The 21,754-nt window shown below is 30.8% G+C and overlaps 1 protein-coding gene across 1 annotated transcript; it reads left to right on the forward strand.

Annotated features, from left to right (window-relative positions):
- Positions 1-6,157: 6,157 nt before the first annotated feature.
- On the forward strand, positions 6,158-8,576 carry LOC132253523 (putative disease resistance protein RGA1). The gene is made up of 2 exons (XM_059735707.1): positions 6,158-6,606; positions 8,450-8,576. The coding sequence occupies exons 1-2, from the start codon at positions 6,158-6,160 to the stop codon at positions 8,574-8,576; spliced, it is 576 nt and encodes a 191-aa protein (XP_059591690.1).
- Positions 8,577-21,754: the final 13,178 nt, after the last annotated feature.

The following is a 21,754-nucleotide window of genomic DNA, read 5'->3' on the forward strand; positions in this document are numbered from 1 at the left end:
GAGACAGCTTTGGTAAGGATATCGGCCAATTGATCTTCTGATCGAATCTTAGGCAATTCCACAATCTTATCATCCAACTTTTCCTTAATGAAGAATCTATCCACCTCGACATGCTTTGTACGATCATGTTGTACTGGATTATAAGCAATGTCACACGCGGCTTTATTGTCACAAAACAATCGGATTGGTTGCCTAGATAGGTAACCTAAATCCTGTAAGAGGAGTCTTAGCCATAATGTCTCACAAAGTCCTAGAGTCATACCTCTAAATTCCGCTTCTGCACTTGAACGAGCGACGACATTTTGCTTCTTACTTTTCCATGTTACAAGATTACCACCTACAAAGGTAAAGTAACCAGATGTAAATCGCCTATCATCCACTGCACCGGCCCAATCAGCATCAATATATACTTCTATACTTTGATGATCAATATTGTAACACCTAGTACTAATGACTATTTTAGTACTTAACTTTAAGCTTGCTTAATTAGATGTTAAAACTAGTTTAGTGCTAATCATGTTTAATTATGAATTAAACTTTGATTAAGGTTAAGTGGGATTAGTTAATGACCTAAGCATGCTTATTAGGTTCTTAGGGACTAATTAGGGTTATGAAAACCTAAAGGACTAATGGGCAATTATGGGTTTTATTTTTTTATAACTTGAAGGACTAAAGTGCAATATTTGAAAATTAAGGTTAGTGGAATGCCACCTCCTACTTGGGTGGATTGGTGGCAGCCATGTGGGCTGCCACCTCATGCTTGGGTGCTTGGAGACCCTTTATAAGGGGGGCTGCAGCTCGTTTTGCTCCATTTCACCTACAGCAACTTGGGTTAGAGAGAGAAACTAGAGAGAGAAAGTGTAGATTTGAGGTAAGCAAGTGTTTAATTTTGTAATTTTCGTTTATTTTGGTTCCTAATGGCATGTTGAATAGAATTAATGGTAAAAATTGTGTAAAAGTTTAGTATAATTAGCTATAAACCTGTTTTAGTTAAAAATCACAATTAATTAAAGATTAAAGTATTTTCAGTTAAGTATTTTATTAATGGTAAGATCAGCATAAATCTTTGTTTAATTTGGTTTGATTGAAAAATAGATTAGTAAACATGTGATGAATTGGGTTATTTGGACACTTGGGATTTGATAATAGGTTAGGCTTTAAGAAAATCAAAAGAATTAGTGTTTGGTAATTAATTAGGGAAATTAATATGCATTGTAAATATTGTTTAATTCAATTCAAATTTGATCTGAAAACATGTAGGATATAGATTAGAGAATGTGAGAATTAAAAATTTGCAACAATAAACTATATAAATTTTCATGGTTAGGAAACCTAAATTATGTTGTTTCATTTCAGTTCCTCGTAATAGGCAAAGATCGCCTACGTAGAAGAAACACAAAAAGGAAGTCGGTGTAAGGTAGGGAATTTTATGCTATTCTATGGTGTATCTGATTTCTTTCCTTGAATTATTTGTTGGAATTTTATGTTATTTCTATGATTTCATAAAATCTTTTAAAGTGTCATTGCATCTTGGTTTATTGCATTGAAATGTTACCATGATGTTGGAACGTATATTGGTATGAAGATTCGTGGTTTTGTGTTGTCGAAATGGTTTATGGTGTGATTGCATTGCAAGAAGGATATGGAATTATCATAGATTATATTCAGAGAATTTATTGGTGGCGAAGTGCTTATGTGATGCTACAGGCCTTATCATTTGATATATTGTTTATGTGGGACCGTGGGTCCTTGGGTGAAAGTCCCTAAAGCCCTCGAGGAAGACACTCCGATGTGGGTGTATGGGGTTGGTCCTGCCCCTGGGTTTTAGTCCCTAAAGACACGGGGTTGGTCCTGCCCTTGGGTATGAGTCCCAAAAGACACAGGGTATGACTTGCCCTTGGGTGATGTCCCAGAATAGTCATTATTATATTGATCGAGTATCTTGTGGAGCATTGATATCTGCTGTGTAGATTGTTGGGAGTCAGCAAATTATCAGTTGTGAAAGGATGGATGGGGAAAAGCAATGATGAAACCAACAAACACATGCATACATGTTTGACATGATTACACATTTGTTAATGGTTATGAAATGTTTATCATGCATGTTATTAAACGTTTAATTCAAGGTTTTTAAGGGTATACTTAGGATGGTTATAAACTTTCCTACTGAGTTGTGAACTCACCCTATTCCTTCCACCTATAGATGCAGGTCAGAAGACCTATGCAGGAAAGAATGCTTGAGCAATGCTTTACTGTGATTGGATGTTGTTTGCTCATATTGAAAGTCTTTTGAGGCCATGCCTTTTGTATCAAGACTACACCTTTTGTTGGAATGATGTAATGTATATATTTGTTAGATACACTTGTAGTATGGGCCACCCATAGTAAACAATGGGGTTGGGTATATGTAAATTAATGTTGTACAAGTTTCTTTTGTGAAACAAAACATATTTTGTTAACTTAATAGTCACAATGTTTAATACAGAATGTACTCTTTATAACAGGTTTTCTATATCCTCTTTTTGAACAAATTCAAGTAGGAACTCACATTTAAATCTTTGAGAGCACTTATACTATATTTGAGTATCAATTCTTTAGTTGAAGAATAAATAATAATAAGAAAAAAAAATTGGGGTGTGACAAATATTTTTTTGCGAACAAAATTCCCTTCCCAGGAGCATTCTTCAAATACCTCAAAATACGCATGACTGCATTCATATGTTGCTCTCCAGGATTATGCATGTATTGACGCACTACACTCAATGAATAAGCAAGATCTGGTCTTGTATGAGCTAAGTACATTAATCTCCCCACAAGTCTCTAGTATCTTCCCTTATCGGTTGATACTTGATTAGGCTCAACACACAATTTAAGACCTTCTTCTATTGGTGTATTAACAGGTTGACATCCTAACATTCCAGTCTCCTGTAACAGATCTAAGGCATACTTTCTTTGAGACAGAAAAATTCCTTCACTTGATCGAGAAACTTCAATCCCAAGAAAGTATTTTAGAGGACCTAGATCTTTCATTTCGAATTCTTTAGATAGATAATTTTGCAGAGCTTTTCTTTCTTTAGGATCATTTCCTGTAACTACCATGTCATCCACATATACGATGAGTGCTGTAATCTTACCATGTTGCTTTTTCAAGAACAAAGTGTGATCTGAATTACTTTGACGATAGTCAAAAGCTCTCATTGACTTTGTGAACCTTCCAAACCATGCTCTCGAGGATTGCTTCAACCCATACAATGACTTCTTCAATTTGCACACCTTCTGACATTGCTTTTCTGACACTATGCATCCTGGTGGAAGATCCATATATACTTCTTCAGATAACTCGCCATGCAGAAAGGCATTTTTCACATCAAATTGTTGTAATGGCCAATCTAGGTTTACAACTAAAGACAGTAATACTCGAACTGTGTTGATCTTAGCTACAGGTGCAAATGTCTCTGTGTAGTCAATTCCATAAGCTTGAGTGTACCCTTTTGCTACTAGTCTTGCTTTAAATCGTTCAATACTACCATCTGCCTTGTACTTCACAGTATAGATCCAACGACACCCAATTGGCTTCTTTCTTGGTGGACATTCTACGAGTTCCCATGTTTCATTCTTCTGCAATGATTTCATCTCTTCATTCATGGCTGCTTTCCACCTTGGATCAGCTAAGGCTTCCTGCACACTGTTAGGAATAGCTACAGTAGATAATTGATTTACAAATGACTTGTTTGATTCAGACAAACGATGGTTAGACACATAGTTGCTCATGGGATATTTGACTTTGGTAGACAATTCAGGTTCATATGTGGGTTTAGGAATACCTTTATTATAACGGTGTGGTAACCGTTTCATGAATGGATCAGGTTCCAAATTAAGAACACCCTCAACAGATGACGATTGGTTTGGTATTTCAGTGAAGACATCTTTGGACCCAAATTGTTGACCACTCATATCAAACTCACCCACTTCCTGGTTCACTAGTTCAGATTGTCCAGATTCATCTTCCTCAGATATATGATAATCATAATCAAGAGTCTGAATTTCCTTATGGTACTCCCCTTGAAGTTCAGACTCAGATGAAAAATACATCGAATCTTCATGAAACACCACATCCATTGTAATATACATTTGTCGAGTTGGAGGATGGTAACATCGGTATCCCTTTTTGTGCAATGCATATTCAACAAACACACATTGTAATGCATGAGAAGTTAACTTGGTGCGTTGGTGCTTGTGCAGATGCACAAATGCCACACAACCAAAAACACGAGGAGGAAGATTTGGGACGGTTGGGGCAACTACGGCATTAGTAAGAGCTTGCAGTGGTGTTTGAAAGTTAATTGAGCTAGAAGGTACCCGATTGATCAAGTATGCGGTAGATGTGATTGCTTCTCCCCAATAAGATATCGGTGTTTTTGTTGCTATCAAGGAAGCACGAACAACCTCTAACAAGTGCCGATTTTTTCGTTCAGCGACTCCATTTTGCTGGGGTGTATTGGAACAAGTAGTTTGATGAATGATGTCATGTCCTTCCAAATGCTTTTGAAGATCAAAACTTTGATATTCTCCACCATTATCACTACGCAGAACCCGAACCTTTGCATTGTACTGAGTTTCAATCACTTTATGAAATTTTTGAAACAACAAGTTCACTTCATCTTTGGTCTTCATCAAGCATAACCATGTCATTCTGGTACAATCATCAATAAAAGTAACAAACCAACGTGAGCCACTCAAAGTTGGGACTTTGGATGGGCCCCAAACATCAAAATGTATAACCATAAAAGGAAACAAACTTTTATTTAAAATTAACGGAAACGAAGCACGATGGCTTTTAGCCAATTCACAAATATCACAACGGAAACCAGAAATATCACTCTTTGCAAACAAACTAGGAAACAATTTTTTTAAATAACCAAAGGAAGCATGTCCCAAACGTCGATGCCACAACCAAATTTCAGATTTTTTTCTTCTCTCCCTCAGATTCATCTGCCATCAAGGCTTGTTGCAACTTATTTGAATCCTTTGACTGCAAGTCCAAGTAATAGAGTTTTCCCCGCTTAATACCACAACCAATTGTCTGTCTTGTTTAGATGTCCTTAATCACACAAAATTCAGCCCAAAAAATGACAATACAAGATAAGGCTACAGTGATTTGAGAAAACTGACAAAAGATTATAATCTAAAGATGGAACAACTAAAACATAATCCAAATTCAAAGTATCAGTAAGAGTTAAGGATCCTTCCCCAATGACTGGGGTTGTGTTACAATTGGCTGTGGAAACAATTTTTTGTGAGGAAGGTCTAAGGGTTGAAACCTGTCTAGAATCAAAAGTCATATGATCTATAGCACCAGAATCAATTATTCATGCACTATTAATAACAGGTGTAAAAGTATTTAAAAACTTACCACCATGATCTGTAGCGGCTACCAATGCAGAGGCTTTCTCAGCAACATTAGCCCTTGTTTTTATTTCGGCAAGAGTTGTAGTCAAGGTTTTCTTGGAATTCTTCTTCCGTTGATCACGATTATTATCATTAATAACAAAGTGTTGATAACCTAAACATGATTTAAAGGTCCATGGTTCAAACCCTCGGTTCCTCATTTTTTTCCTGATCATACCAAGAGTCATTGCTTTGAAATTGTGGGAAATCTAGACTGGTGGGATCAGTCTTATTGCAGTGAGTGCATTTGAAGGTTGACTTATCAATATTAGGGCTTGTCTTAGGATGGTTGATCGCTGTCAGACTACCATAGCGACAAAATATCCAGGATTTCAGTTTCATGGCTCTGATACCATGTTCAAATTGATAAATGATAGTTTTTTTCATTCGTTCATGTACAGAGTATATATAGAGGGTATCGTCATTCTAAGAATGGGAAAGAATGATACAAGAAAAGAATGACATAAGGAAATAACAATTAATATCCTAATATCTCAACTTTTCTAATGTCTCAATATTCCTAATATCTCAATATTCATAATATCTCAACTTTCCTAATATCTAAACATTCCTAATATCTCAACACTAAATGATATAAGGAAATAATGATATAAGGAAAACATTCCTAATATCTCAACATTACAGAATTTGGATATGCTTATTCCCGAAACTGAGTGGAGATGTAGAGTTCACAGAGGTGATAAAAGACATGTTGATGCAGTGTGAGGAAGCAGCAGTGGTGGATGATGGGGTAGAAGTAGAAGAGCTGTTGGAGAATCTTGGGAAAGCTTTGAAGGGTAAAAGGTATTTGATGGTGTTGGACGGCATCTGGGACATCAACATCCACTGGTATTTCAAGTTAAAGGAAAAGTTGAAGTCTGTAAGGGGTGATGGGGACGTCATCATCACCAGCCGTCTCCCCCACAAAGCAAGAATGATGGTGGGCCCTCACAATCTGTATCACATACAGCCTCCAATGAAGGACATGGGGCACATGCGGCAATTCAGAGTAATATTGAGTATGCTTAAAAGGTATAAGTTGAAATTGAAGGATGAGGTTATAGAGCAATGTGATGGCCTCCTATTAGCAATGCACACATTGGCACCAGTGATTGAAGACCAGATCCTGGGAAAAGTCAACCAGATCATCGGAGACAGGTAATATCTGAGCATTATGGTATTGTTGGTTTTTATTTGTTTTAATGGTTTCATAATTTATTTCATTTAAAAGTAAAGAAATATGATTTAGAAAATTTTATATTATGAAATAAAGGTTTAAAAGTTATTTGTTAATTGTCAAAACAAAATCCATTATTTCAACTTTTACCAACTTTTATTTGTTAATTCATTTTCTTTTCTTTTTTTTAGTATAATTGAAAAAGCAATATACATATATAAAAGATCATATTTTGTTCATATTTATATTCCTATTATATTTATAATATTCTTATTTTTTATATTATAGATGTCATGAAGTTTTTTTTTTTTTCCTTTTTTGTTTTCAGCTTTTGTTTTCTTTAGGTTTATGTTTGCCTCCCAAAAAATATCAAGTAAAGAAAAAAAATGTAAAGAAAAATGGTTTTCTCATATTTGGTCTCAAAAAATAATTAAATATGATTAAAATTAATTAGAAATTTATATATTTTAAAATTATTTAATCTTTATATAAAAATAATTAAATATGAAGTGAAATGAGTTCGAAGAAATATATAAAAATAATTTTTTTAATTTTAAATCTATTTTTTATTTTCTTTCATTTTTTTCCTTCCACTCTTCCTCTTTATTTTCTTTCTCTCACATTTTCCCTCAAATTTTTTGGGAACCAAACATAGCCTTAAATTTTTAGTTTTGAAAATGTCAAATTAGTGCTTTCGATTTTTCCTTTTGTAAACTCACCTTTTCTGAAAAATTGAAAATGAAAAAGAAAATCCAAATATGCTATCATACAATATTTCTATTTTTCAAATGAAAATATAAAAAGAATATAAACAAATAGGACTTCCCATTTTTTAACATTTTCTTGTAATATTATTTATTTTCATGTGAAAGCTGCTTTGAAGAATATTTTTAAAGTACAAGTTGCTTAAATTAAATCTTTATAGCCTCTTACGTATATTTTTGGTATTTTTGGTTTTTATTTACTTCTCACCAACCCACCTAACAATACGTGATTTAATAGAATTTATATAATTTGTTGGTCCATATAATCATAAAGATGAATCTTGTAGTAAATCTCATTCACAACACAAATTTTCTATTCTAGTATTTTTCATAAATAAAATAATAATATATTTTTATTTATTTATTTTTCGGACTTTTCCCTAAATATATCATTAAAACCAAGCTTATATTATTAGTTGTTGTTATCTTTCAGATTTTGTAGTTGGACCTAATTTCAACTTTTACCAACTTTGGAAACAAAATGTTATTATGATATTGGATATTTTCATTATTATTTTTATTTTCTTTGTTATATTTTTTATTTTAAGGTATAATAAAGCGTTTTAATACATTTATAGTTAAACACACAAAATAAATTAATATCTAAAAGTATAACAACTTATCATAATTTATAGTCTAATAAAGAAAGTAAAATATTCATACAATATTTTCCAAATAACATTTGATTTCAAATAAACGTGATATCCTATTTTGTTAATATTCATATATATATTTTTTAATATTTTGGATTCCATAAGGTGATTCTTTTTCCTTTGTTGTTTTCAACGTCAGTTTTTTTAAAAAAATAAAAATTGAAAATGCACCTTTTAAAAAAAAATGAAAATCGAAATATATATGCAATCATATATGGTTTCCATTTTTTAAAATAAATAATAATAAAAAAAAAGAATATAAGACATAGGACTTCCTGTTTCTTAATATTTTCTTTTAATATTATTTAATTTTATGTGAAAACCGTTTTAAATAAGATTTTTTAAAATTAAATATGTATAAAATCTTTTTAAATATTTTAATTAAATCTTTAAAATTGTTGTTACAGGAATTTACTTTTTAGTGGAACTGATCAGATGGTGTTGGTCAACCTTGAAGATGATGCTATATTGGGAAATGAGCTTTTGTTATCATGGCGTGGCATCTCAGATATAGAAGAAGGGGTTTGGTTTTAAAACATAACCTTTTTATATTATGATAAAAGATTCATTTAATGAGATAGTTTGCTTTTCATCATCAGGTGATAGATGTATCAAAGCTTCTTCTTCATGATGTATTCAACAAAGTCCATCAATATTTATCATCATGGGAATCAAGAGGTCGGCCTATTAGGATGATAATAGTAAGTTGAATTGCAATCACTTTCTATATATTCTATTTATTATATCAATACATTATATTTGATTTGAGACCATATACATATATTCACCAAGTTTTAAGTGGGGATGCAATGGCTAATCAACTCATACAATTAATCATGCACGTAGTCAGAAATCTCGAGCTTGATTCAAACCCACCAATTCTCTTATTACCTTTGGGATCTAAAGCTAATATTTCGTTTTCACTTGGATGGGTAAGTTAAATACACTTCTGAAAATAATGTCAAATTGGTGTTTTCAATTTTTCCTTTTGTAAACTTACCTTTTCCAAAAAATTGAAAATGAAAACAAAATCCAAATATGTTATCATACATTATTTCTATTTTTTAAATGAAAATATAAAAAGAATATAAACAAATAGGACTTCTGGTTTTTTAATATTTTCCTATAATATTTTTTTTTTCATATGAAAACTGTTTTGAAGAATATTTTTTAAGTACAAGTTGCTTAAATTAAATCTTTATAGCCTTTTACGTATATTTATTATATTTTTGGTTTTTGTTTGTTTTAACGGTTTTTATTTACTTCTCAAATCCGCCAATAACAACATGTGCTTTAATAGAATTTATATAATTTGTTAGTCCATATAATCGTAAATTAGACAATAATTTGGTTTTTATTCTAACTACCACAAAAATCATTGGATAGATAATTTCAAAATAATGGATGAATCTTGAAGTAAATCTCATTGACAACACAAATTTTCTATTCTAGTATTTTTCATAAATATAATAATTATATATTTTTATTTATTTATTTTTCAGACTTTTTCCTAAAGACGTCATTAAAACCAAGCTTATTACTAGTTGTTGTTGTCTTACAGATTTTGAAGTTGGACCTAATTTCAACTTTTACCAACTTTGGAAACAAAATGTTATTATTATATTTGATATTTTCATTATTTGGTTTTTTATTTTCTTTGTTATATTTTTATTTTAAGGTATAATAAAGCGTTTTAATATATTTATAGTTAAAACACAAAAATAAATTAATATATAAAAGTATAACAACTTATCATAATTTATAGTCTAATAAATAAAGTAAAATATTTATATTTGATTTCAAATATACGCAGTATTTTGTCAATATTCATATATATATTTTTTAATATTTTGGATTTCATAAGGTGATTCTTTTTCCTTTGTTGTTTTCAACTTCAGTTCTCTTAAAAAAATAAAAATTGAAAATGAACCCTTTTTAAAAAAAATATGAAAATCGAAATATGCTATCTTATATGGTTTCATTTTTTAAAATAAAAATAAAAAATAGAATATAGACACATACAACTTCCAATTTCTTAATATTTTCCTGTAATGTTATTTAATTTTATGTGAAAACCATTTTGAAGAAGATTTTTTAAAATTAAATATGTATAAAATCTTTTTAAATATTTTAATTAAATCTTTAAAATTGTTGTTGTAGTATTTACGGTTTCTATTCTTCACTTGGCTGTCGTCTGATAACGTTGATCAACCTTGAAGATGATGCTATGTTGGGAAATGAGTTTCTGTCATCATGTGGCACCGTCTCAATGGATATAGATCTGGTTTGGTTTTAGAACATAACCTTTTTATATTATAACAAAATATTCATTTAATTGTTTTTCCATAAGATAGATTATTTTTCATCTTCAGGTGATGGATGTATCAAAGATTCTTCCTCATGATGTGTTCAACAAAATCTATGAATTTATATCACCATTGCCAGAACGAATCTTTGAGATAATGATAGTAGTAAGTTGGGTTGCAATCACTTTCTATATATTCTATTTATTATATCATATATTACCATATACATATATTCACCAGGTTTGGAGTGGGGGATGCTATGGCTAATCAACTCATGCAATTAATCATGCACGTAGTCAGAAATCTCGAGCTTGATTCAAACCCACCAATTCTCTTATCACCTTTGGGATCTAAAGCTAATATTTCGTTTTCACTTGGATGGGTAAGTTAAATACACTTCTGAAAATAAAATCTGCATCATATATTTTTACTTTAATACTGTCCATATTTTTTTCCTTTTTGATAGTCATTTATAAAACTTCTATCTCTAACACCCAGTGTAATTCTCATACACCTTTTTGAGTTTAGTTCTCTTTTATTTTTTTCCTCTTCCATATGAAGAGCCAATTAAATTTTAATTTGTTAAGTAAAAAGAACTTGATTGAGTAGTTCACTTGCAGCAAGACATGGTAGTTACTTTACGTAAAAGAAATTAAAATTTTTTTAAAACCTGTTTTAGTTGTTAATTGATTATGTTAAAATTGAATTTCTTTAATGGTGAAATCTTTTTCTATTAGTTGTTTAATATAATAAAAGTAGAATTCCAAATAAATGATACTTAATTTATTTCTAAGCACTATTTTTGCATTAAAGAATTAATGAAAAAAATAAAAAGCATCTTTACATTTCTTTAAATATTTTTGATAAAAAAATAAAATGATGATGAAATATATTAAGTAATATATTATTTTTATTTACTATAAGCTATTTATTGTATATAATATATATATATATATTTTTTCTTATCTTTGAAAGTAGATTTGAGGTTACTAGCCTTGTTGACATTTTATACCCAAATGCTAAACGTTTAATAAATTGAAAAGGATCTCATAGGCTTTTAACTAAGTATGATTTTCCTACTAAAGCATTGTTGAACAAGCCTTCATTAAAAGTTTATAGGTGGCTAAAAAATAGTATGTTCCATATCATCTTTCATAGTTATCAAAAACTCCTAATTTTACATAATTCCAATTTTAAAACTAAATTGAAACGCAATCACACACCATCTCTCTCACTTCTTGGCTCAAAGATACACAAATTTAGAGACATAATAGAAATATTCAACAAATTCAAATACTTATTGAAATTCAAGGAATTTAGGAACCATTTTTTCTATAAAAAAAATTCTTTTAAAATGATTAGAAAACAAGCCCTACATATGTAGAACTTAGGTGGCATGGCTTTATGTAAAGTTTTTATATGTTTCTATTTTAGATCCTATCCATTTTGTCATTATTTAACATTAGGCAGTTGTGAGTTATGAATTGATTATAAAAGGTTTCTTATATCCTATTCACAAATTATTTATTATCGCATTCCTTAATTTCAATTGTTGTGATGGTAAGTAATGTTCTATTACCAAGTTGAAATGAAAATTGATTTTGGTTGTCCTTTGAGGGCTTTGACTATTTTTGCACCATTTTTTTTATACCCAATGGTTTTGGCCACTCTTGCTTTGTATGTTGAAACCTCTCAACCTTCCATAACATTAATATAACCTCATTTTAGTTATACTTTTTCTTACATGTGTTCCAGTTGGGGGGTTGTAATGAAAATGAAATCTATTCCATAAGGTTTTCTGTTACCACATACTTTTCGTCTTGATAGTGCTCTTGAAGAAAACTCACGACCTATGGTAATGTTTATCGAAATGCATTTTTCTTTAATTTACACAACCATATCTCCTTTTGATTCTAAAAAAATATCAATGCACTCATTAGTCCGCTAATTAAGATTGAGGATCTTTATTCTTTGTTTTTAGTTGGCTTTGTAGTTTTTCATATCTAGACTTGTTAATTATCACATGCTTAACATGGGATTTTAACTCTACTTAAAATTCTTTCCAATCATACCCATACCATCTATTACCTAATTAAGAAAAGGTATCAAAGTATGTTGTGAAGTAGGAGTTATTGCTCTAAATTTTGGTGGTAGTAATCGATTGTTAGAAGCAATTTAATGATTTTTAAAAATTATATTTTATAAATTATGCACATTATTGCAATATGTCTAAGTGTTAAACTAGATCAAAGAAATAAAAATTGCATTCTCATAAAGTAGAAACACAAAGCTAGGCTAGGTTGATTAACAAATCGATAATTGAATAATACAGATTCAATTGAAAATAGGAATATATAAAATTGATAATTCATAGATTGATGAGAAAATGATTGAAGGAAAAACTTATACTGGAGAATACAAAGTGAGGCACACCATATGGGAAGTAGATGCTTGTTAGTGGACCCATTTATTTATGTCATCCTTGCTTAGATAAGTGACCTTGCTGTTGGTGTTGTGGATAACTTTAATGCTAAATAAAAAGGGTTCCCTTGTTGTCAAGATACCTAGAGATGCGATGACTAGGTAGTTGATCATGTTAAAACAAATTAAAATAATCTTACTATATGTAGGTAGTTCTTACCTAGTAAAAAATGTGTAAAACAAAAAGCTATGGTAGTATAATGGAACCAACTGTCTTCCACTAGGATAGTTAAAATTGTAAGAAATTAAGATAGAAAACAATGTGAATTGAGGCAATAATAATCAACTGATAAGGTAAATAAAAGTCATATTTGAAAAATGGTAAAATTGATTGAATTTGAAGATATAAAAGTTGTTCAAATTCAAATTGTATCAATCAAATAAAAAAGCTTCATGTTTGGAGTTAACTAGAGATCAATCTCTATGGTAATTTAGGTCATCATTGTAAGAAATCTTGAATCTTTTCATTCCCCATCCCAAGTTTAAGTTAGGTGTATGTATTTCTTCCTAGGGCTTTATATACTAGTAATGGAAGCAAAAGATACAATTTTTAACAAAAGGATCTAGATTAAAAATGTTATGCTTTAAAGAAGTTTAATATTTGGACATTAACAAATCTAATCCATGCGGTGAAGATGAAGATGAAGATGAATTCTCTGGAAGTCTCATACACCCAAAATCTTCCATCTTATGACTTTAACATGATCTTGGCATTTTGACCGATAAGAAGGTATGAAGGATAGAGGTTGTGACTCTTCTTTCTTTGGAGATGGAAGACAACTCTCTTGAAAACCTTAGGCTTTAAGGGGGTATTTATAGGGTTCCCTAATTGGGCTTAAGTGATTTAAGCCCACTAAGGCTTGGGTTACTTGATCTAGCCCAAAATGGGTTCTAATTAATTAATTAACCTTATGGTACCATCTAATTAATCAATTAACCTAATCTAGATACTTTGCTTACTAACCCCTATGCAACCTTGTGTAATTACCAAAACTCCTTTATGCATAAAAGAGAACTAAAAGTCAATCCAATCCTCATAGATTGTGCCATCAAGGGATATAACCTCAAGTAGGAACCACTAGGACTTATAGGATAGTATTGACTCCCTTAGAAACCAATTACGAAATCAATTCAATATCCCACTTCAAAGAATCAACCACACTCCAATACTTTATGTAAATAACAATAAGACACTAAGTGCTTAAATTTGTGACTTGTTATCCATTGTGTTCAATCTCCTTATGAACAAGTGTTTGTAGTCTAACCGGTTTGAAACTATCAACCTTTCAAGGCTTCCTCTACTATCCTTGAGTTATAGATCTTCCTATTATGTGTTCAATTGACATATCTTAGCTCTCAAAGAGCTTATATCAAGTTCAACTTAAGGAACTGCTACATAATTTATACAAACACACATCTTTAGGATCACCCAAGGGGACACTCTATCTCAATCCCATGAAATATCATATTGCCTTTATTGAAAATACCTATTACTACCGACTTCCATCAATAGTGACCCAATCCATAGGAAATATATGATCAATTTATGATTTCATCCCTACGTTAAAGTCATTGCTAACTTTACCATAAACTCAGTATTCTCTGACTTTGGAAGCCGAACACGAACCGATTTTTAGAAAGAATTTTCAATACACTTTACTAGTTCAAATTTTGAACCAAGGTAGTCATTAAAACTCCAAACTCTTCATAAATTTGTGTCCATGATCTAAAAAGGTAAACCCATTAAGATTACCTTTCCAATCCTTAAGTTGCAAATCCTCCTATTATGTGATCAATTGACATAAGTAAACTCCAATGAGCATAAGTCAAATTCCACTAAAGGAATTACTACAGTCATATATAGATTTCATGATCACATATTCTTAAGATCACCTAAGGGGCCACACTGTCTCAATCCTATGAAATATCATGGCTCCTCTATTGAGAATACTTGTTGTTACCAACCTTCATCAATAGTATACGACCACTTTAGAGTCTCACCCATAGGTCAAAGCTTCTTATTGATTTTAACACAAGGTTAATGTCCTCTCAAGGTTGAAAATCCATACAATCTGGTAGCTTCGTGAATCATTAAAACCTATTAGCCTTACATCATGATTCACCATAGGTCTTATCTAATATGTAACCATACACTCTAGTACATTCACCATAAGAAACCCATCCTAACGACCAAGATAAGTCATCCCTCCAATTAGGAGGTAATGTACTATAGTCTTTATAAGATTGCCCAAATCCATGAATCAATTATGAACTACTTATCATCTTACAAGGAACCCATGACTTTTATCTTATGTGCAACTCCTAATGCACCAAAGTCATGTATAATGCAAATTATATGGGTTTAAATGATCAAATCAATGTCAATGCATAAAAAAGATAGTTAGAGGAAACTAAAGTATAACTTTGTTGCATCATGTCTTGCTTTTAAGGGCTCAATCCCAAGCTAGCCCAAAAAGAAGATTGAGTACTGCAGAAAGAATCTTCTCTACAATCGCATTACCTCTCTGTACTATCTCATAAAATAGGTAGTACTTCCTCTCTATGTATTTTCTCTTTTAGCGGTATTTTGGTTCTTTAAACTATGTCACTACCACACTATTATCACATAATAGGATCTTAGATGATACAACCAAGAGAATTAACCCTAATCCCGAAATGAAAATCCTAAGCCAAATGATATCCTTTGTTGCTTTAGAAGTAGCAACAAATATCACTTAGAGTGTAAAAACATCTCTAAAGGTAGACTTACAAGAGTCCTCATTAGACTTAAAGTCTAATTCCCGATACCCAAGGAGTACCAACTCATTGCATGACTCATAAGCATATAATCCCTCATTCTCCTAAGATACTTAAATATATGCTTGACATACGCCCAAAAGTCTAATCCTCAATTAGACTAATATCTACTTACCATTCCTACAACAAAGCAAATATTCAATCTAGCACATAGCATCACATACATAAGCCTATGCATTGTAGAAGCATAGGGTACTAGCTTAATGCAATTTATCTCCTCATATGTCAAAGGACACTAATCCTAAGAAAGACAACTTTAAACTTAAGTGTAGAAACCCTTGGAGTCTTGTATCATGCACTTGATCAAATGCTTGTCAATGTAGGTAATATAACACAATTTTCCCATTCTTATAGTCCAAAAATACTTCAAACCCAAGAATGTATTATGCTCCCTTCTAAATTTTCATCTAGAGATGAGTAGAGAACCAAATCTTAACTGATGATAATATCCCTATATCATACCAATGAGTAGATTGTCATCTACCTACAAGATCTTAAAGCACTATCATGCTTTCTTACGCCTTCTTGTACACACAAGGTCTTTTGTTATGAAAATATTTGGTTACATCATATTGATGCTAACATCAAGATAATCATTCAAGAATGCTATCTTAATATCTAATTGTTGTATCTCATAGTTGAGATACACTGCAATGGATGGCAAACACTCTTATGAATTTTAGTATAGCTACTAGGAAAAAGGTTTGTTATAATTGAAAGAATGTTATTGAACTATAACTTTAGCTACAACCTAGCCACATTAAACTCAGTCTTTCCATCTACTTTCATGTTCCTCTTATAAACTAATTTATACCTATGCGTTTTATCTCTTCCAATGCTTCTATAAGAACCTAAACTATGTTAGAACGCAAAGATTTTAACCATCCCTTCATAGTTCCTTGCCATAAGTGAGCACTAATGCAACTCACTACTTCATCATAATTTGTGGGATACAAAACTCCCTCTATGATGAGGCACTTGTGTACTAGATATACTGAGAATGGAATGTGCTTATACCTTTAGATCCATAGTATTCTATGCAATGTAGGACTATCTTTTAGTGTTCTCCAATCTATATCATTCTTTGTCATATTCCTTATCATATTGGAGCACATGTTTCAACTCTAATCAAACACTTCGTCTCAATCCCATGAGATATCATGGTGCCTTTATTAAGAATATATACCTATTGCTATCAATTTCCATCAACAGTGACCCAATCCATATGGAATATATGATTAGCTTATGATTTCACCCATAGGTCAAAGTCATTGTTAACTTTACCACAAACTAAGTGTTCTCTCAAGGTTGAGAGACAACACAATGAAGCAACTTGGTGAAGTCATGACTACTTGATAACCTTAATTCATGACTCATTATAAGTCATATTCAATGTGTAACCACACACACTAGTGCACTCACCATAGGAGACCCATTCTGATGGTCAGGACTAGTCATCCCTCCAATTAGGAAGTAGTGCACTACAACCTCTAATGGGTTGCCTAAGCTCACAAACCACTATAACTAAGCCATCTACTTGCAAAGAACCATGACTTGGATCTTCCTTGCAACTCCTAATACACCCAAGTCACATATAATGTAAGAAATGCAAGGTACAATGCTTATAAGGTATAAAACATAGAATGAGGATAGATAAAAGTGAATTAGAAATTTATTAATAAATAATAAAATCCAAAAGTTTATTACATCATGTCATGCTTTTAAGGGTTCTATCCTAACATTTACTGACATGATAGTTAATTAATTTTGTTAATCCAAACTCTTGAAACATCAATGAGAATTGATTCCCTAACTTAATCTCAAATAAAAAAGAACTATCATTTATCATATTAATCATTATATGCATTAATACTTCAATTGGATGAAATTTTATTTTTTATTTTTTAGTACTGATACTTCTTGTAATAACATTTTTTTAGGAAGCTGACAAAGAATTTCATGTAACATTTTGGAACTACTTTATTATCGGTAAGAGCTTCATCTTACTATCTTTTTCCTTTCTTTTATAGGTAATATATTTATTCTCTATTAAGATTCATTATTATATAGATGCATTTATGAAACATTGATCTGTATTCTTAAACTTTAACTATCATTTGTTTTCTATATATGTTTCATGATACTAAGGACAAAAGTTTCCTACTATCTTTTTTACATTGATTCATTCCACTTTTTATTTTTTAAATTACCTATTAATTATGTAGCTATTTAGTTATATTTATATTTAATTATATACAAGGCTTACATATGAAGAGCTCTAGAAGATAACTTTTGGAAGGTAACATAACAGATTATTGTATTATCTTTTCAAGTTTGTTAAAAGATGCATCATTTTAGTTAACTTGATTTTTCTTAGTGAACTAAAAATAGAAAAATAAATCATATTAGTTGGTAATAGTGAGCATAATGTTATGTCATGGGAAATAGATTTAAAAAAATATCTAAAGGAACAAATGATGAATAATGGGTTATCATATGTTAAGGTCAAAAAATAATTTTGAATGTTTAGTCAATTTCAACATTGTTTGTTCAATAATTATTACAACATTTTTTTATAAAGATTTGAGATATTTTAAAACCTTAAAAATTATTTATCCATAATAAAAAAATTAAAAAGATTATAACATTTGTCCATTTTTTTAAACTATATCCAATACCAATTGATTTATGCATTAGTACAATTATTGGTAATAACATTATATTCAGGCATCCATGTAGAATCTTCATCAATGTGTGAGATCATTCAATATTTAATGATGACTACAACGAATGAAATTGTGGAGTCCTTCCTCCCTCATTTTTTGTATTTCATTCCCTTGATTCTTAGATAACATATTATGGACTTCCCCATGAGCTTGGCCATTAGACTTTTAGTTTGAGAAACATTATGGAGTACTTCTCTTGAAATACAAAACTTGATTTATGGAAAAACATTAATTTTTCTTTGTTTTTTAAACCCATCAATCTATTAGCTTAAAAATATTGTGTGCTCACAAGGACCAACTATTAAGGTGAAACTTCATTAGGAAAATATTCATGCAAAAGACTAGGTATGAAATTGACCTTTGACACACACGGTTCAAAAGAGTAAGGATTTGTCAAAGTATAGATTAGTGATTCTTGTGAACCGTATGCCTTTGAGTTTGATGCAACTAGCATATAACTATGTTCTTATCCTTTTAGTTCTCTAACATCCTCCATGGATGCAACTTTCATTTCTCAACTAAAATAAGCCCCATGCTCATCTTAAACACTAAACTTAAGACTTTGCATATTAATGATCAAATTAGATATTAGCAAATTAACCCTTTTTATAGAAAGTATTCATTAAATCCAATAGGCATTAAACATATTTTGTCTTAGCAGAATCATAAAGTTACTTTTTCCTTTTTGAGATCATGAGAATTGTGCATCTTAAAGTGGGGATAATTATTTACCTCATCATGGATGCATTCCTTTAATTTTCTCCCTTAAGAGATCCTCCTCCTCTTTATATCAAGGCTTTTAACCACTTATATTTAATCTAACATTTGAAATTGAATTCAAGAAGAATAGAACAAGTATTAAGAAGGGATGTATATTGTCTTCAATAGTCACCATCCCCACCTTAAAGGTCGTAAGGTCAATATTTATATCTATTTCTCAAATCTAAAAATAACAAGTGCAATTCTCTAAAACAAAAAAACAAAATACACCATTGCTATCAAAATTTTTAACACACCATCACCGTGGTAACAAAATTTTGATGAATCAATCATCTTTCAGGTGCTTATTTTAAAATGTGTACTATGTATTGAACATGGTTTCAAAATTTCTGGTGTTGGTATAAAAAATTGGCAACTTCAAAAGTGCCATTCCTCATGGCTTTCTCAAGGTTCTCATGCCTCAAACACACCCTAATAATCACAAATTACTCCTTAAAACACCATTTTCATGGAATCAAGCTCAAAAAAAAAAATTGCATACTTATATCAATATTTTGGATGAGGTGTCAAACTAGTATTAAAATTTCGATAATTAGGTGAAGTAATTTGTTCCAAATATCAATCAATGAGTATGTTGTTGAATGGGTATTGAATCTTTGATACCAAGTCTTACTTGCATCAAATTTGTATCAAAGTGTTGTCAATTGTAATAGCTAAATGATACCAAGACTTGACATCTCTAAGGCCTCTATTGAAATGATGATAAGTCATCTCATGTATCAATTTTGTTTCAATATAAACCAATGGGCTTCGAAATTATTTTGTTAACAATCCTTCCCTTCATCAATTTTCAATATCAAAATAGACCTTTAGGTATTGATTTGGATCTAGCATTTCAACTATGCCATTTTCCTTGTCTTTTTCATATTTTCTTATGGATCCAAGCTTCTCGACCTTGCTTTCATCAATCTCATAACTCTAAATTGCCTTTGATACTTCCCACCAAGACTTTTTTTTTTTTTTTTTTTTTCCATTCTACACTAGATAAACATATTAGTACTTAAATTGGAACATAGCATATGTTTATGCTAAAATAAAATGATTATCAGTTAAGGTATATAAAAAATCATTTTTAGCATATATAAACATTTATTTGAGTGATAATCAATATGTTTTCTCAAATATACTAAATTGAAAAGGCACATCACACTAGCTAATTGACTCTTAAAGACAACTGAGTACCTATATGCTAGAGCTTTATGCTAGAAACTCCATTGGAGCCACAATAGAAACATCAATTAGTATTGCCTATATTCAATTAGTCACATTGGCATGATTATGTTTAATCCCTAGAATAGATATACTTGAACCTCAATATCTAAAAACATGTACACACTTACATTGCTACTTATTAAGGCAACATAAGTTGTCACTAGAATGAATTGTAAGTGAGATGTCATACTAAATAATCTTTCATTTTCCCTTATATCATTTAGATCATAACTAATGGATTTCCCAACAATTAACCATTAAAGTTTAATCATTCATGACCCTAGTAATGTCTTCAAGTAGCTAAGCATGATTATTATTATTATTATTATTATTATTATTATTTATGGTGTAGCCAAATTTGATTAAGGGCCAAAACCTTATCATTATCAAACAAAAATATTTCTAGAAGAGTTGGTGCTAGAGTCTCCCTTTCCCGAGTTTGTGCCAAAGAATAAGGTTTTTAACTATTGGAAAACACTTTAGCATAATGAGCAAGGAAACTAAATTGGCTCCCTACAGATAGGGTACCAATTTTCTTTTGTTTTGAAGGATGATATGGCTCAAAAATAACAAAAAGAAACTCATACCCGGTTTCTACTAAGGATTGGGAGTGAAACTAGGAATCTGGACCTCTGTGTAATGAAAACAATAGCAATAGAAAAAAAAAAAAAAGCAAGGAAAGTGAAAAATAAAAATGAATTTCTTTTTCTTTTTCAAGATCCCTCATTCATCACATTCCCACTACTATCACCAAAAATTTGATTTTGAAAGTAGGCTCAAGGTGGTTTGGGGGTTAATGTGTTGGGGAAGTAGATAGCTAAGGGTTACTAGTCTAGATCAGGTCCTTTAGCTCCTTACTTCCTAAAGACATCATTCCCTTATAAAAAAAATGCTTATAATGTTGAACTTAATATCAAAAAAAGAAAATAAATTGAGTAACAAAGATAAAATAAATAAATAAATAAATGCAACCAAAAGAAATAAAAATGTGTAGAAAATGGGGTGAAATACACTTACAAAGCTACAAAAATAGCAAACGTATAACTAGAAATACCCCTAGGACCGTCTATACAAAAGTTCCTTGACAACAGCGCCAATTTTTTATTCAGACTATAGTTTTCTCTAGTTTAAGGTGAAATCTAAAAATATTTATTGTTGACAAGAACAAAACTTAAACTAGATTAGTTGTTGAAAGTTTTAGTTCTTGAACCATAAATAAAAAGCACTAATAGTTGTATAATGGTTAGGTCATTTCCATAGGGAACTTATGATTAACTATGCTAAAGACACAAGATTTTGGGAGTGAGAGTGTTGGTTGGAAGAGATAGAAAAAATATTTTTTTTTTTTGTAAATTTTGGAAAGAGAGAGAGGACACCTAGAAATTGAATA

The sequence above is a fragment of the Vitis vinifera genome, chromosome 3, assembly GCF_030704535.1.
Source record: "Vitis vinifera cultivar Pinot Noir 40024 chromosome 3, ASM3070453v1".
NCBI classification, from domain to species: domain Eukaryota; kingdom Viridiplantae; phylum Streptophyta; class Magnoliopsida; order Vitales; family Vitaceae; genus Vitis; species Vitis vinifera.

Excerpts from the sequence above, each read along its gene's own strand:
- LOC132253523 (XM_059735707.1), top strand. The coding sequence starts at position 6,158 with ATGTTGATGCAGTGTGAGGAAGCAGCAGTGGTGGATGATGGGGTAGAA. Across the intron at positions 6,607-8,449 it reads AACCAGATCATCGGAGACAG|GAATTTACTTTTTAGTGGAA; the intron begins GTAATATCTGAG and ends TTGTTGTTACAG.